The 16,068-nt window shown below is 41.7% G+C and overlaps 1 protein-coding gene across 1 annotated transcript; it reads right to left on the reverse strand.

Annotated features, from left to right (window-relative positions):
- Positions 1-7,449: 7,449 nt before the first annotated feature.
- LOC100961111 (arachidonate 12-lipoxygenase, 12S-type-like) lies at positions 7,450-15,777 on the reverse strand. Its single transcript, XM_012805944.1, has 9 exons — positions 15,643-15,777; positions 14,943-15,144; positions 14,622-14,707; positions 9,726-9,812; positions 9,323-9,492; positions 8,748-8,869; positions 8,033-8,133; positions 7,733-7,903; positions 7,450-7,629 (listed from the first exon to the last, which is right to left on the reverse strand). The coding sequence occupies exons 1-9, from the start codon at positions 15,775-15,777 to the stop codon at positions 7,450-7,452; spliced, it is 1,254 nt and encodes a 417-aa protein (XP_012661398.1).
- Between the last annotated feature and the right edge of the window lie 291 nt (positions 15,778-16,068).

Raw genomic sequence — 16,068 nt, forward strand, 5'->3', positions numbered from 1 at the left:
CCTCAAAGAACTCAAGCTAGACCTCCCATTTGATCCTGCAATCCCATTACTGGGCATCTATCCAGAAGGAAAAAAAATTTTTTTATTATAAAGACACTTTTACCAGACTGTTTATTGCAGCTCAATTTACAATTGCTAAAATGTGGAAACAGCCGAAATGCCCTTTAACTCAGGAATGGATTGGCAAGCTGTGGTATATGTACACCATGGAATACTATTCAGCCATTAAAAAATGGAGATTTTGTAGCATTTGTATTAACCTGGATGGAGGTGGCACACATTATTCTTAGTGAAGAAGCATCACAGGAATGGAGAAGCATGAATTCTATGTATTCAACTTTGATGTGAGGACAATTAATGACATGGTGGGGCATGGGGGAAGGGGAGAGCAGACAGAGAAGGGAGGAGGGGGTGAGGGAAAGGAAAATAAAAAAAAAGAAGAGGAAAGAAAATAGTGACTAATTCTCACAAAAATTTAATTTAATTTTGACCAAAGTACATTACTTTAACATTAATTTTTCATTCAACTTGTTAATATGTTATTTAGGTTATTGCATCCTCATTTATAAGTGAAATAATGTTTGTAATTTCCCCTTTATAATAATATATTTTTTTCAATTTTAATATCAGGTGTATCCAGATGAAGTAGAATGATTTTGAAGTATTTCTTCTTTTTCTAATGTCTATAAGATTTGGCATGATCTGTTTTTTAATTGTCTTATTTATTAAGATATTATCTTATTATATTATTTTTATTTATAAATACTAGTTGTCTATTTTTTGAGACTTTGGAAAAAAAATAAGAAGATGTTAACTGATAACTCCATACTGAACCTCAGTGTCAAAGCATTCTATAATAGACATACTCTTATTTGACAATGTGAATGTTACTTTTTTTGCATTATTATTATCATTATTGCTCAGTTAAAAAAAAGAAAGAAACACAGTAACATCCCAGGGTATAAAATCAATGGCCACAAATCAGTAGCTTTGCATAGGCCAACAACAGCCATGTTGAGAAGCTAATCAAAGATACAATTCCCTTCACAGTAGCTTCAAAGAAAATGAAATACCTAGGAATATACCTAACAAAAGAGGTGAAGGATCTTTACAAAGAGAATTATGAAACCCTGAGAAAAGAAATAGCAGAAGACATTAACAGATGGAGGAACATACCGTGCTTTTGGCTTGGAAGAATCAACACTGTTAAAATGTCTATACTACCAAAAGCAATCTACAGATTCAATGCAATCCTCATTCAAATACCAACATCATACTTTGAAGAAGTAGAAAAAAATAGGTCTACATTTTGTATAGAACCAGAACAAACTCTGTGTAGCTAAGGCAATTCTTAGTAATAAAAGCAAAACTGGAGACATCACTCTACCAGACCTCAAGTTATATTACAGGTCCACAGGGATCAAAACAGCATGATATTAGCACAAAAATGGAGACATAGACATATGGAACCAAATAGAAACCATCTCTTATAGCCATCTGATCTTTGATGAACCAAACAAAAGGATACACTGGGGAAAGAATTCCTATTCAATAAATGGTGCTGGGAGGACTGGTTAACCATGTAAGAAAGACCTGCACTTTTCATCACTTACAAAAATGGATAAAAATTTTAATTCTAAGACATGAAATGATTAAAATCCTAGAGGAAATTGTGAGAAAAACTTTTGAGGATGTCAGCCTGGGGAAAGATTTTATGATGAAGACTTCATCAGCAATCACAGCAACAAAAACAAATGGGACTTATTTAAACTGAAAAGCTTCTGCACACTAAGGACACAACAATTAAAGCAAACAGACAAACTTTAGAATGGGAAAAGATATTTGTATGTTATGAATCTGACAAGGGCTTGATAACTAGGATCTATAGAGAACTCAAAGTAATCAACAACAAAGACAGAGGAAACAATCCCATCTATTACTAGGCAAGAGCCATTAACAGAACTTTTATGGCTTCTGGAAGGAAGACAGATGAATGGGTAACAAACATATGAAAAAATGCTCATTGTTTCTAATCATCAGAGAAATGCAAATCAAAACCACCCTGAAATATCACCTAACCCCAGTGAGAATAGCTCACATTTCAAAGTCCTAAAGTTGCAGGTGGTGGCATGGATATATAGAGAGGAGAACACTTCCATACTGTTGGTAAGGCTACAAACTAATACAACCTCTTTGGAAAGAAATATAGAGAATCTTCAAAGAACTGAAATTAGACTTCCCATTTGATCCCACAATCAAATGGCATCAACCCAGAAGAAAAAAGATCATTCTATTATAAAGACATTTACACTAGATTGTTTATCACAGATCAATTTACAATTGCCAAGATGTGGAAACAACCTAAATGCCCATCAACCCAGGTATAGGCGAAATGCCTATATGCCTCTAGCCAAAAAAGCCCCTTGAGAGAGAGCAGTGCAAAGACTTTGTGCACGCATACTTAAGAAACTGAGGCAGAATCCCATGTGGCCAGGTTAGTTGCGGGCCTAACATGACCAAGGCTTTGGCTGTAATAGCATTTCCAGACTGCATTAAGGAATTAAAGTTGACTTCATAAGGCCTATGAAAAAGCCCTTTGGAAAACTGGCCAGATACCCATCAGTAATCTTTCCTGATCTGTGGTAAGTGATGAAGGTCGCTTGCTGATGGGTCTGGGTTCCTGATCTGTGGTAAGTGACAAAGGTCGCTTGCTGACAGGTCTGGGAATGGTAATGTCATACAGGCATCTAATGGCACAGATGAAACATGGGCTCATGAAAGGCTCTTGAGAAGTCCAGCCTGAGAATTCCTTGTAAAAGTCTCCAGCAACCCCCCCCCCCGACTTAAGGCCTACATAGGAGCAGAGGTTTGCACACAAACTCTTGTATGCCCCAAAAGTTTCTGTATGCTTTGCTTAAAGATTCAAAGTAACTGCCTCCAAATGGCATGGTTAGTAGAATAGACATTCAAATCGTCTCTTTCCCCCAGAGCCTCAGGCTTCATCAGATAAGAACAAAGAAAGTAATAACTGACATGTTCTTCATTAAGTTATGTTAAACCAGGTTATGTTGAAAGGATTATGCTTAAAGGTGTATGTTGGGTGGATTATCAGATTACCAGGGAGGAGCTACTTACAGGGCGGGTGGTCATAAACTGTTTAAATGGATCAATGAGGTCATTGCTGCATTGTACTCATGTACAAAATTACCTATATAAGCCAACTGCAAATAAAGAAGCTCGCCATTTTGCCTGAGCAAGCAGATGGTCACCTTTATTTAAAACACAATTTCAATGCGTGTGCTTATTCTTCACGACATGGCTTTTCCGTGAGACCTTTATGGCAACACCCAGGAATGGATTAACAAACTGTGGTATGTGTATACCATGGAATACTATTCAGCCACAAAAACAATGGTGACTTTACATCTTTTGTATTAACCCGGATGGAGTTGAAACACATTCTCCCTAATAAAGTATCATAAGAATGAAAAAGTAAATGGCCAATGTACTCAATACTAATCTGAAGCCAGGAGAAGATCTAATACACACCTATAGAAGAGAAAATTCACTTCAAGTTGGTGGATGGGGGAATGAGGGAGGAGGAGAAAGGTGGAGAGAAGAGGATTGGTGTGCTCGCACTTAATGGGCATAATGTTAAGCTATCTGGCACTCCTGTTGGGTGCAGGACACAACTGCAAGAGGGACTCTACCTTACAAAAGCAAATAATGTAACCTAGTTGTTTGTTTTCTAAAAAAAAAAAAAAAAAGGATTAATAAACCTTTGACCACATTAACTAGAATTAGAAAAATCAAGATCTCCAATAAGCTCAATCAGAATCCAAAAATGGGGATATAACAAGAGATACCACAGACATACAAAAGATTGCCACTGAATACTACAAAAAACTCTATGCTTAGAAATTTGAAAACATGGAGGAAATGGACCAATTCCTAGAATGATACTACCTCTCTAGACTCAAACAGGAAGAAATAGAATTCTTGAATAGAGCAATATCAAGCACTAAGATTGTAACAACTATTAACAAGCTTTCAACAAAAGAAAGTCTTGGACCAGACAATTTCACACCAGAATTTCTACCAAATCTTCAAAGAAGAGCTCACCCCTCTATTACAGTACCTATTTCAAAACATTAAGAAATAAGGAACCCTCCCCAATTCCTATGAAGCAATTTCACCCTGGTACCAAAGCTGAAAGGTTTTGACATACCAAAAAAAGAAAACTACAGATCAATTTCATTAATGAAAATTGATGCTAAAATACTCAACAAAATATTAGCAAACAGAATTCAGCTACACATAAAAAAAAATAATTCATCATGACCAAGTAGGCTTCATTCCTGGGATGCAAGAGTGATTCAACATATGCAAATCCATAAATGTAATTCACCACATAAACAGAAGTAAAACCAAAGTATGATCCTCTCAAGAGATATAGAAAAAAACATTTGACAAAATTAAGCATCCTTTTTTGAATAGAGCACTTAAGAAATGTTTCCTTTATGCCAATTTTCTTAAACTGATAGAAGCCATCTATGACAGGCCCTCAGCCAATATCCTATTGAATGGAGAAAAACTTAAAGCATTCCCACTTAGAACTGGAACCAGACAAGAATGCCCACTATAGCCGTTACTATTCAACATAGTTCTAGAAGTCTCCTAACCAATGCCAGAGAAGGATAGCAAGGGTATCCAAATAGGGACAGAGGAGACCAAACTATTGCTCTTTGCTTATAGGTGAGCCATTTTTTATCTGGGAACATATCCCCCATAGATAAGTGTGGACTAATGTACGATCCCCTTGCCCTTTTTTTGTGGATACACACTATAATTAGCTTTGAGTCAAATAGTCTGACTCCAGAACCTATGCTTTAAACCTCTACATAATAATGTTCCAATATTAAGTCTTCTATTCTAGGAAATGAAGGTTTCTTCACTTATTAAGATCTTGTTTTACATCCTTCAAAGTACTGTATTGATATCTTCATATCGATATCTCTTTGTTAAATTTATTATGTTAATGCTTCACTAAGAGGCATAGAGTTATTTTTTATTTGTTTTTTGAGACAAGTCTCACCTTGTCACCCTCAGTAGAATGCTGTGGCATCACAGCTCACAGTAACCTCCAACTCTTGGGCTTAAGCGATTCTCTTGCCTCACCCTCCCAAGTAGCTGGGACTACAGGCACCTGCCACAAAGCTCAGCTATTTTTTTATTGCAATTCTCATTGTTGTTTTAGCTGGCTGGGGCCGGGTTCGAAGTTGCCACTCTCAGTATATGGGTCCAGGGCCCTATCCACTGAGCCACAGGTGCCACCCTGGAGTTATTTTTTAATATTAATTTCTAATTGGCTATTGTCAGTCAAACTATTCTTTTAAAAATATTTACTTTATATTATGTCTCTTATTGGTTCTCATAATCTTTGATCAAGTCTCTTGAACTTCCCAAGAATATAATTATCTACTCTAATAATGATTATTTTATTATTTTTCCCTAAACTTAAATAATTTTCTTTCCCATCAAACTAACTAGACTCTCCCAAAGAATATGGAATAATAATAGTGATAATGGTGATCTTTCTCCTGGTCCTTATTTTAAGTGTAATGATTTTAGTTGATATAACATCTTCATTTCCTTCTTATGTATATTCTTTGTCATATTAAAGAAGATTTTCTCTATGTTGCTATTTTACCTAGAGCCTTTGTTTGGGATAAATACAGTTGTCTTTCAGTTTCTGCACTGATTGGTCCCAGGACCCTCATGGATACCAAAATCCATAGGTGTAAAAGTCCTTTATGTAAAATAGTGCAGTATTTGCATATAGCCTATGCACATCACCCTGTATACTTTAAATCATTTTTGGATTACTTATCATATGTAATGCATTGTAAATATTATGTAAATAAAGGGCTACCTTGAAGAAATTGAGAGTTCAGTTCCTGAGTACTACAATGTAACATGTATTGCAATAAATCAAATTTTTTGGTTTCCCAATACATATAAAAGTTATGTTTTCCAAGCATGCTGATGCTATAAGCTGAAATATACAAAATTGAGAGCTGGCCAGAGTGGTGGCTCATGCCTTCAATCCTAGCAGTTTGGGAAGCTGAGGCAGATGGATTGCTTGAGCTCAGGAGTTCTAGACCTGCCTGACTAAAAGCAAGACTCCATCTCTACTAAAAATAGAAAAAGTAGCCAGGCATTGTGGCAGGTTCCTATAGTCCTAGCTACTCCGGAGGCTGAGGCAGGAGGATCATTTGAGCCCAAGAGTTTGAGGTTGCTGTGAGCTATGATACCACAGCACTCTACCCAGGGCACAGAGTGAGACTCTGTATCAAAAATAAAACAAAACAAAAAGAAAAAAGAAGTATATAAACAAAAAAAGTAAATGGCATTCACAATGCACAAAGTGACTCACCTGGATATATCTCAATAATGCAAACTAGGCAGGCTTAAGATTAAAGTATTATTACTATTTGAGATAGAGCCTTAAGCTATTGCCCTGGGTAGAGTGCTGTGGCATCATAGCTCACAGCAACCTTGAACTCCTGGGTTTAAGCCATTCTCTTGCCTCAGCCTCCTAAGTAGCTGGGACTACAGGCACCCACCACACTGCCTAGCTACTTTTTGGTTGTGGTTGTCATTACTGTTTGGCAGGCCCAGACTGGGTTCAAACCCACCAGCTCTGGTGTATGTGGCTGGCGCCTTAGCTGCTTGAGCTACAGGTGCTGAGCCAGATTAAAGTATTATATAGGTGGGATGCCATTACAACCAAAATCATAACAGATTTTATTCCCAGAACTAGACTAATTCTAATATTTATACTTATATGTCGAAGAAAAATGAAAACACCTCTAAAGATTAAATTGGATAAATATGTCTTATCAAACATATCACACTTTATACCTAACAGGCTGTGCTAGGTGTAAAGCTATAGTGATTATAACAGTGTTGTGCAAGGAAAGATAAATTCATGAATGGAGCAGAATAGACAGTTACAAATAGTCTCATTTGCATATGGCAACTTTATTTATGTTAGCATTATAGATTAGTGAGGAAGGATGGGTTTCAATAAGCAATGCTGATATAACTGATTATCTAGATTTAAAAAAAATGGAATTGGACGTCTATATCATACCATATAAAAAAATCAGCCCCCCAAGTTATATAATAAAGAAGGCAAATTTCCAGGGTCAGACAAAAGTTACAAGAGTAGTTTATTTATTCATGGAATGTAGTTGCAATTTTCAGATCCTTGAGGAAAAGACAGTGCCTCAGGCTAATGAGAGCCTCAGGTGGAAAACTCAGGGATAAACAGACCCATAGCCATTGAAACTTAAGAAAACAAGTCACTGAGGAGAAAAGTATTAATGGTAATTATGGCCTATAGTTGTTACATTGAAGGTCTTTGAAGGACGATCAGATGTGGGCTCAGACAGTGATACTGTTCTCTATGCAGCTGGGCTTCAGATATTCATAGGGAAGGTCTAGCTGCTCATTTCGGGCCACAATTTCTTTTTCCAGGTTGTCTAGATCTGTTTGAAGTTGTCTCAGCACAGCCTTGGGCTCAGAGCCTGAGAAATATTCTTCTTTGTGATGCCCTATGGGCACCTGAGACACACCAAAAGGATGAATTAGCTCCTTAAGCCAATACACAGGTACCTAGAATACAGCCCCTCTCTCTACCTCTTTCCTTTCAGAGGTCCCCTCTCACTATGTCCAGATGTGGCCAGCTCAGGAGCCATGTGACAGTCATTTCGAGACAGGCCTTGCAGACATCAGGTAGAGACCCCATCACTGTGGCCATTGTCACATCTTCCTTAGTGGTGGGTGGGGGCATCTGCATTGTGCATGGGCCATTGGGGATCCAGGCATACCAGTCAAACTGGGAGAAGAGGAATATGAATTCACTTAGAATTTTGACTTTGGAACATGAGTTCCCAACTGCCTTCTTCAACTATTCCCCCCACCCAGACACTTGCCCTCACGGCCCCAGGCTTGCTGTTGCCCAAACCTGGCCCTGGGTGATGGCCATGTGTTGGGCAGTACACGTGAAAATGCACATGGTAAGGAAACGACAGAGCTCAGCCTGAGAATGGAAAGAGACAGGAAAACCTACAAAGAAAAACCAAATTTTAGAAATTAGGGTCTCAGGACACAAGGAAATAAATATTGATATCTTGGGATGCCTGTGCCTCAGAATTAATGAATATTCATTCATTCATTTATCAAAAAAAAATAGACCTACTATCTACCAGGGGGATACATTACTTTAGGCATGAGGGATACGTTACTACACAAAATAGACAAAATCCCTGCCCTCTTATAATTCAGATTCTAGTAGAGAAGAAAGATGATACATTAAATAATAAAGTAAAATTGTACATAGTATGTTAGTGATAAGGATAGAACAAAGCAGGGAAGGTAGATATGAATAGTCAAGGAGGGGTGGCTGTTAAGAGAAAGCATCAGCCCCAGTGGACACTGGGCAGAAGCCCTCACTGGCTGTGGTTCTGGTGTGGCTGGGCCCCACAATGTGGCAGGTTAGAGGCAATCTGTGACTGGGGGTGGAATTAATGACCAGGGTCGCTGAGAACACTTCGTCAGTTTCTAGAACTGTCCTGAGTCTCAGGAGGTGTGAATGGGATTCAGATGTTTTCCTGCATGGAGGGAGGGGTATGTGATGAGGGGTTGGGGTCAGGTGCTCCTGTCTCCAGGACAGATCTTACCTCGGTCCTGGGCCTGGCACAGCCCCACCTCGGTGATCTCTTGACACCAGGCCTGCAGCTCAGGGTCCCCCCTCACGACATCATCCCTTTGGTAGAAGAGGTGGACGATGCCCTCCACATACCTGCCCGGAGAAGGGAGGTGAGCTCACAGAGTAGAAGGCTCCAGCTTCTGAACTCTGCTCCTTTCTCCCTGGCATCTGCCCAGCTGCTGTATGTGGGGAGGAACCTCATAACACTTGTCTTTGGGGATATCCTCTGTGCCTTAAAAACTCTAGTGTCTAATGGAAGGAGGTGAAGGTGAGTAGTTCTAGGAGCTTTCTAGCAAAATTCCGATTTTTCCAGACCCCCAGTCTGCCTACCAAACTCTCCTAACCTGTGTTCTCTGCCCCATTCCTGTCTCTTCCCTCTCAGAGCCCACCCACTCTCTGTTCACCCTTCCTTGTCTCTCCCCAGACTTGAGCTCTTGGCTCCTCCTGGCTGCCTCTCCTGTTTTCATTGTGCTTTTGCCCCATGCTGCCCTCAAGCCAGAGCCCCTCTCCCAACACCCCTCCATTCCTCAGCTCCCTCTCACCCACCGGGCAATGATCTCCCAGAGCTGTAAAGCATCGTGGGCATAGAGAGCACTTGGAATTCCCAGCAGGCCTCGGTCAACCAGGTCATCAGGAGGACAGAGGGAGCGGTAGGTCAGCTGAGCCATTGCCCAACAGAACAGCTGCACACGGCCCCCTTCACCTATGCTTGTTACCTGGGTCAAGAAAAACTACAGGTCTTGAGGGATGGAAGCAGGGCTGGAGGACCGTGGCATAGTAGTAATATATAATGGAGTCAGATGTAGGTTTTTCCAGTTTTAAAGACATGGCTATAAAAGGCACAGTTCATGAGTTTAAAGGTAAGGACTTTCAGTGATCTTGGGTCCTAAAAGTAGCCAAAAGTCATGGAGAAATGAATAAGGCACCCCCATGGCCCATTTCCCCTTACCTTATCCAATTCTCCTCCATCTGAAATGAGTTGAGTCCGGGCCCGGGTGTTGATTTCCATGGTGTAGCGAAAATGTGGGATCAGGAGCTACAGAGGAGATGAGTGATGGGTGGAGAAGCCATGCTTGGGTCTTTCTTTGTAGGGCCTGGACCCAGCATGGTGCCTGCTCACTGCTGTTCTGATCACTTACTCTCCAACTTCCCTGAGAGTTGGGCTCTGGAGCCAGACTGTGGGGGGGGTTTAAGCCTGTGCTTCATCACTAACTGATATTTGTCCAAGGCAATAAATAATCTAAGTGCCAATCCTATCTGTCAACAGGGGACAATATCAGAGTCTTTTATTCTATGTACTGTGGTGATGCTTATGTAAATGATATATAGAGACTTTTTAGAACATTGCCTGGTGCCCACCATGATTGTGAGTATCCTTTAAAATCAGCCTTTGGTTTATATCTTCTTCCATCTATATATATTTACAGCTAACACTAGCTTCTTATATCAAATCTGCATCTCTAATCTCTAGTTATTTCACTCTTGCATTTTTTAAACTTTGAGGTTGGGAGTTACGAGTAGATAGGATATCTTTAGTTGATTTTAGAGGTGCCACATACAGGGTGGCCATAAAGTTCGTGTTCAAATTGCACACGGACTTTATGGCCACCCTGTAAATTTACCTGCTTTATCAGTAGAGAAGCTGTCATTCAATCTGCTTCCACCCCAAGTATGCACTGCTGGGCCCCCTCTCCTTCTTTGCTTTGACTATTAAAAAAAGGCCATGTGAGCCTCACATTTATTTCCTTAGTCTTAGACTACTTTGTCTTCATTTCATCTCAGTTGATATGCAGAATTCACACAATTTTGGTATTCATATGAATTGATACTGGACAGAGGGAAGGGCCCAAATGATATGGCTGGATCTGAGTTATCAAAGCTGCTCATTGAAACTTCAGAAAGTTGATGGAAAAGTCCCAAGTCCACATAAACAGGGAAGATACCAGAGGACAAACAACTTCTAATAATATTAACAATAATAGCAAGAACTAATATTTTTATAGCAGTTAGCCTGTGTCACATTGTTCTTTTGTGTTACTTAATCCCACAACATCCCCATAATGGAGACCCTATCATCTTCATTTACAGGGAGGACCATGAAGTTTATCTGGCCTGCACTCAGGCAAGGATTCAGACCCTGGCTTGCCATACTGGGAGTCTGCCCAGGTAACCTTTGGGACATTTGCAGCCTTAGCCTCCCATGTGTCCTGATAACAACTCAGCTGTTTGCAGTGGGAGCAAGTGGTTAGGGTGAGGAGAGTTGGGTGCAGAGGGGCTGAACTAATGAGGAGGGATTTTGAGGTGTGAGAGTGGGCTTAACCTGTTTATGCCAACGATGGCATGCAAAGGCATAATCTTTAGTTGGTCACCTTTTGTTTCATAAGGTATAAAACAAAAACAAACAAAACCCCATGATTCCATGAATTCTATTAGTATCTATCTTTTCTATGTTAGCCCAGAACCTAAATCTGCTAACAGACAGATCTGCGGGGGAATGAAGATCCCTTCAGCAGAAACACAATTAATGTTCTGGCTGGTAAGCACTCACATATATATCTGGCTAACATTTCGAACTCCATGTACCTAACACTAAACACCTCATCTCTGCCCCCAAATTGACTTCCCTTGACTTCACTATCTGACAATTTCTCCAGTTTATAAGTTCGTATCAATTTTGCTCCTTCCTGTTATATCTAAAGTGTCCTAAAGATTTTCAAAACAGTTTTAAAGAAAGCACAAGTCTTATTTGGTTCCTTCTGTCTGGTAACAGATATCGAACTCACTGTTCATAAAATTAGGATATCTCTAGATTAACAATCTAAATACCCATAAACCCAGGAATAGATTAATTTATTTTATTTTTTTTCCAGAAAGGGATTAACCATGGAATACTATTCAGCCATAAAAAGATGGAGACTTTACATCTTTTGTATTAACCTCGATGGAGTTGAAACACATTATTCTAAGTATCACAAGAATGGAAAGGCAAGTATCCAAAGTATTCAATTCTAATATGAAGCTAATAGGCAATCTAATATACACCTACATAAGACAAAAACTCAATTCAATTCAAGTTGGAAGGAGGGAGAGGAGTGGGGTGGGGGAGGAGAGGGGAAGAGGGAGGAGGGTGGGCATGCTCCCACCTATTGGGCACAATGTAAGGGTATATGGCACACCTCCTGGGTACAGGACACAACTACACAGGGACTTTACCTAACAAATGCAAACCTTGTAACCTAGTCATTTGTGCCCTTGTATTAATCTGAAATAAAAAATAATAAAAGAAGTTGAAAAACACTGTAATGGACAGTGTAAACACTGTCTAACATGACAAAAATGGTAATAAATGGTATCTCTAGATTATTACAACAGCATCCACCCTGTGGGCTCCTAGGTGTTGCAACAGCTCAGACATCTGACCTTGTGCACAGGTGTTGTTGGCACCACTATTTCCTCCTGTGAACAGTTTTTACATTTTCCCTTCATACCTATCACCACCATGCTCATGCAGGTTCTTTATCTGCTTCTATCTTGAGCAGGTTAAGTAATCTGTTGGGCTACCCTCTTTGCCCTTTGAGCTGCTTAAGGACTCTTCACTCATGGTAGAATATTCTTTTTTTTTTTTTTTTTTTATTGAACGGTAACTATGTACATTAATGCACTTCTAGGGTACAGTGTGGGGTTTTCACATGCAATCTGAAATACTTCCATCAACTGGTCAACACAGCCTTCATGTCATTTTCTCAGTTATTGCTTTAAAACATTCACATTCTACTCTTAGAAAGATTCACCTGTACCCCTATAAGGTAAACCTCAGAAGTAACCCCTCCAAACTCCCTCCCTCCACCCATTCCCCCCTCCCTTCTCCCTCCCCCTCCCCATATTCTTAGGCTATTTGGTTATAGCTTTCATATAAAAAGGTTTAAATTAGTTTCATAATAGGGGTGTGTACATTGGATATTTTTTCCTCCATTCTTGTGATACTTTGCTCAGAAGAACATTCTCCAGCTCCATCCATGTGAACATGAAGGATGTAAAGTCTCCATCCTTCTTAATGGCTGCATAGTATTCCATGGTGTACATATACCACAGTTTGTTGATCCATTCGTGGATCGATGGGCACTTGGGCTTCTTCCATGACCTGGCAATTATGAATTGGGCTGCAATAAACATTCTGATACAAATATCTTTGTTGTAATGCGATTTTTGGTCATCTGGGAATATACCCAACAAAGGAATTGCAGGGTCAAATGGCAGGTCTATTTTTAGTTCTCTAAGTGTTCTCCAGATGTCTTTCCAAAAGGAACATACTAGTTTACATTCCCACCAGCAGTGACTTCACCCAGCAGATGAGTGTTCAGCAAGTGACAACGGAGTTCATGCAGCTGAAAATCTGAATTTCGGACCCACATTTTTGCCAGGAGCCAGGCAAATGGGGGGATCTGAGGACAGGAACAATGTTGGAGTGGGAGAGCTGGGTTTGGGAGGCTGGAGCTAGAAGACAGAAATGAAGCATTTATTGACCTCTCACCGTATAGAGAATACTGTGTTCAGCATTCTGAATACACTCAGTCTACTTATTGCCATTTCCCCGCATCAGTAGCAGAGTCCAAGTGGCAAAGCAGAAGGAAGTATCAGAGCATCAGATCCAAGTCCTCTCATTTTAAAGTGAGAAATAAGGTCCAATGAGGAGAGCCTGCCTTCAGGTCATGGAGCTTGTTTGTGGCAGAGGTAGTTCCAGGGTTAGCCTTGTCAATCCATTGTGCATCACAGGTATGGAAAGAGATGACTGACAGAATTATCACCTTCCAGGAGGTAATAATGTTAGTATAAGGAATGAGGACCACCCACCACTGCCTAAACTGTGCTGCCCTGTAAGTGCCATAAAGGTTGGGTTGAACGCAGGACATACTAGAATCAGGCAGTCTGAGCCAGGAGGGTGGAATAGGAAGGAGAAGGAGAGAATGAGAAAGTGACAGGATCTGTTGACTAACTCTGTGTGCATGGGTAGCAGCTTCCCACTGGGCTCCATCTTCAGCATGATTGTATTGCATTGTACTCTTTTTCCATCTCTCTCCTGATTAATTCCCTGGTCTTTTTTTATTAAATCATCACCTTCTGCCACCTTTTTTTGCTTTCACCAGTCTCAGCCCTCATATTTTTTTCCTGAGACAGAAATTTCATGTTTGTCACCCTTTCCTAACCCTTAATTCAAATTTCCCAGCCTGTCTCTATTCTTCCTTATGCATTTTCTTTTTTAATCACCTACCATGTTCACATCTGCCCTACATTATCACTTCTTACTTTTGTTAATCTCACTTGTGCTGGTCTTCCATCTACTCCTTCACCAGTCCTCCAATGAGCATATTTCATGTTAGGTACCCTTAGATCCCCTGACCTTCCTTACCTCCATCCTCATATGTTCCCTGAGATCATAAATTCCACCCTCAAACTGCCATCTCACCTGTCCAAGGGAACAAGTAGTTCCCTGTTGCCACCTTTACCTGGCTCCATCTCACCTGACATTATTATCGTATTAAATTTGCTAAACTGAGCTATTCCTATTCTCACCTGTATTATATTCACTTGACCCTCAAAGGCACATATTTTGTGTCCATTCTTACCTTCTTTGGCCTTCAATGTCTCTCTTACTAATTACCTAAGGTAGCAAATTCTTTATTTTCTGTCCTCATCCCTCCCCCATCAATACTCCCTGTCCCCACGCAGTTGTCTTCTGTGTTTTTCCAGCCAAACAAATTCCCAAATATTAAGACTCATTTGTTTCCCTCACCTATATCCTGCTTACAGATCACCCACCAGTCTCCTGGTCCACGTGATCCCCTACCCTGTTCCAGGTCCCATGAAGATCTCCTAATTTCACTTTGGCTTTTGTTTTCCATTTCCATGCTCCAGATACCCTGTCCTCACATTCTTGAAAGAGAGAATCTTAAATCACTTATTTCTTTGTTTCCAGTCTCATTCACAACTTTTTGCATTCTAAGCATCATTTCCAGACTTCACTTTCTTTCCATTTCCTTTCATGATCCTGCTTTCTACAGAGGTACCTACCCCGTGCTTGCCCTCTGTCCCCTCGACTTTCCTCCCATGTCCCTCCCACCGCACCAGTTCCCCAGTTGCGCCCTCTCCCCCAACGCTGCCCACTCACCGGTGCCCTCCGGCAGGCTCAGGACGCCCTCGCCCTGCACCCAGCGGTAGCACGGAAAGGCCGCCTCCGTGCCGGCTGCTGGGCCCTGCACAGTGACGCGGTCGCAAAACCAAGCGTCGTCCACCAGCCAGTGGTGTTTGCGCAACTTCACGAACTGCAGGAGCCCCAAGTCCTCGGTGACGTTAAGATCAAACTCCTCCTCCTGTAGGGGTTCATCCAGACTTAGCAGGGGATACCTGGGGGAGGGAGGTATGCTGGGGGATGGGAGCGGAGACCGGGTGGTTGGAGGTGGAAGATCGAGTCCTTAATGGAGCCTCAGTTTCCAGGCCTCCAAAGACAGCGCCACCTTGTTCCTACCCCAACACTCTAGAAACAGGTAAGTCCCTTGGGTCTCAGACTCTGCGCGTGGGGTGCGGGAGGAGGAGGCCCTGTAGAGCGTGGCGGTAGTGACTTGAATTGATGACAGCATCGTGATCTATGTGGCTCCTATTAACTGACCTCTTGGAGGAGTTGCACGTTTGACCATTTGTCTAGTTCTGGGGTTATTTGGAGGAGTTGGAGGTTACTAGGACTAGCGTCAGGGGAGGGAAAAGGCGGGCTGAGCTCAGGATACTCTCCCCACCACAACGCCCCCTCCTCGCAGTCGCAAATTCTGCCCCTGGCCTCCTGTCAAGTCCTCCGCGGGTCCCGGCTCCTCCACCTCGCCCCGCGCCGGGCACAGTTGCAGCTCCAGCTCTGCCTCCCCGCGCGCCCCGACCAGCCACAGCTGCACGCGGTTGTACGACCCGGAGAAGTGCCAGGCCCCGGTGGCCACGCGGATGAGGTAGCGGCCCATGGCAGCATCTGCTCCTCTGGACAACAGCGGGTCTATTAATGATTCTAGGGAACGCCTACAGGCCGCTCTTGTCGCGTTGCCACAGGACTAGTCCGGGGCTTAATAAAGCAGACTCTGCGTGCCCGCCCATTGAAGGATCCAGGGAACTTCTGGGTCCCCACCCAGACACACCCGAACCTGAGACCTTCCCGGTGTGGCTGTGAGGAGAGCTGCTCCTCCCTGTGTGGTGCTGAGAAGTTGTGCTTTGAGGAAGGAGGGGCCAAGTGTGGTCGCGGGAAAGCATGAGAGAGG

The sequence above is a fragment of the Otolemur garnettii genome, unplaced genomic scaffold (genome assembly GCF_000181295.1).
Source record: "Otolemur garnettii isolate 467f Iridium unplaced genomic scaffold, OtoGar3 scaffold00046, whole genome shotgun sequence".
NCBI classification, from domain to species: Eukaryota; Metazoa; Chordata; class Mammalia; order Primates; family Galagidae; genus Otolemur; species Otolemur garnettii.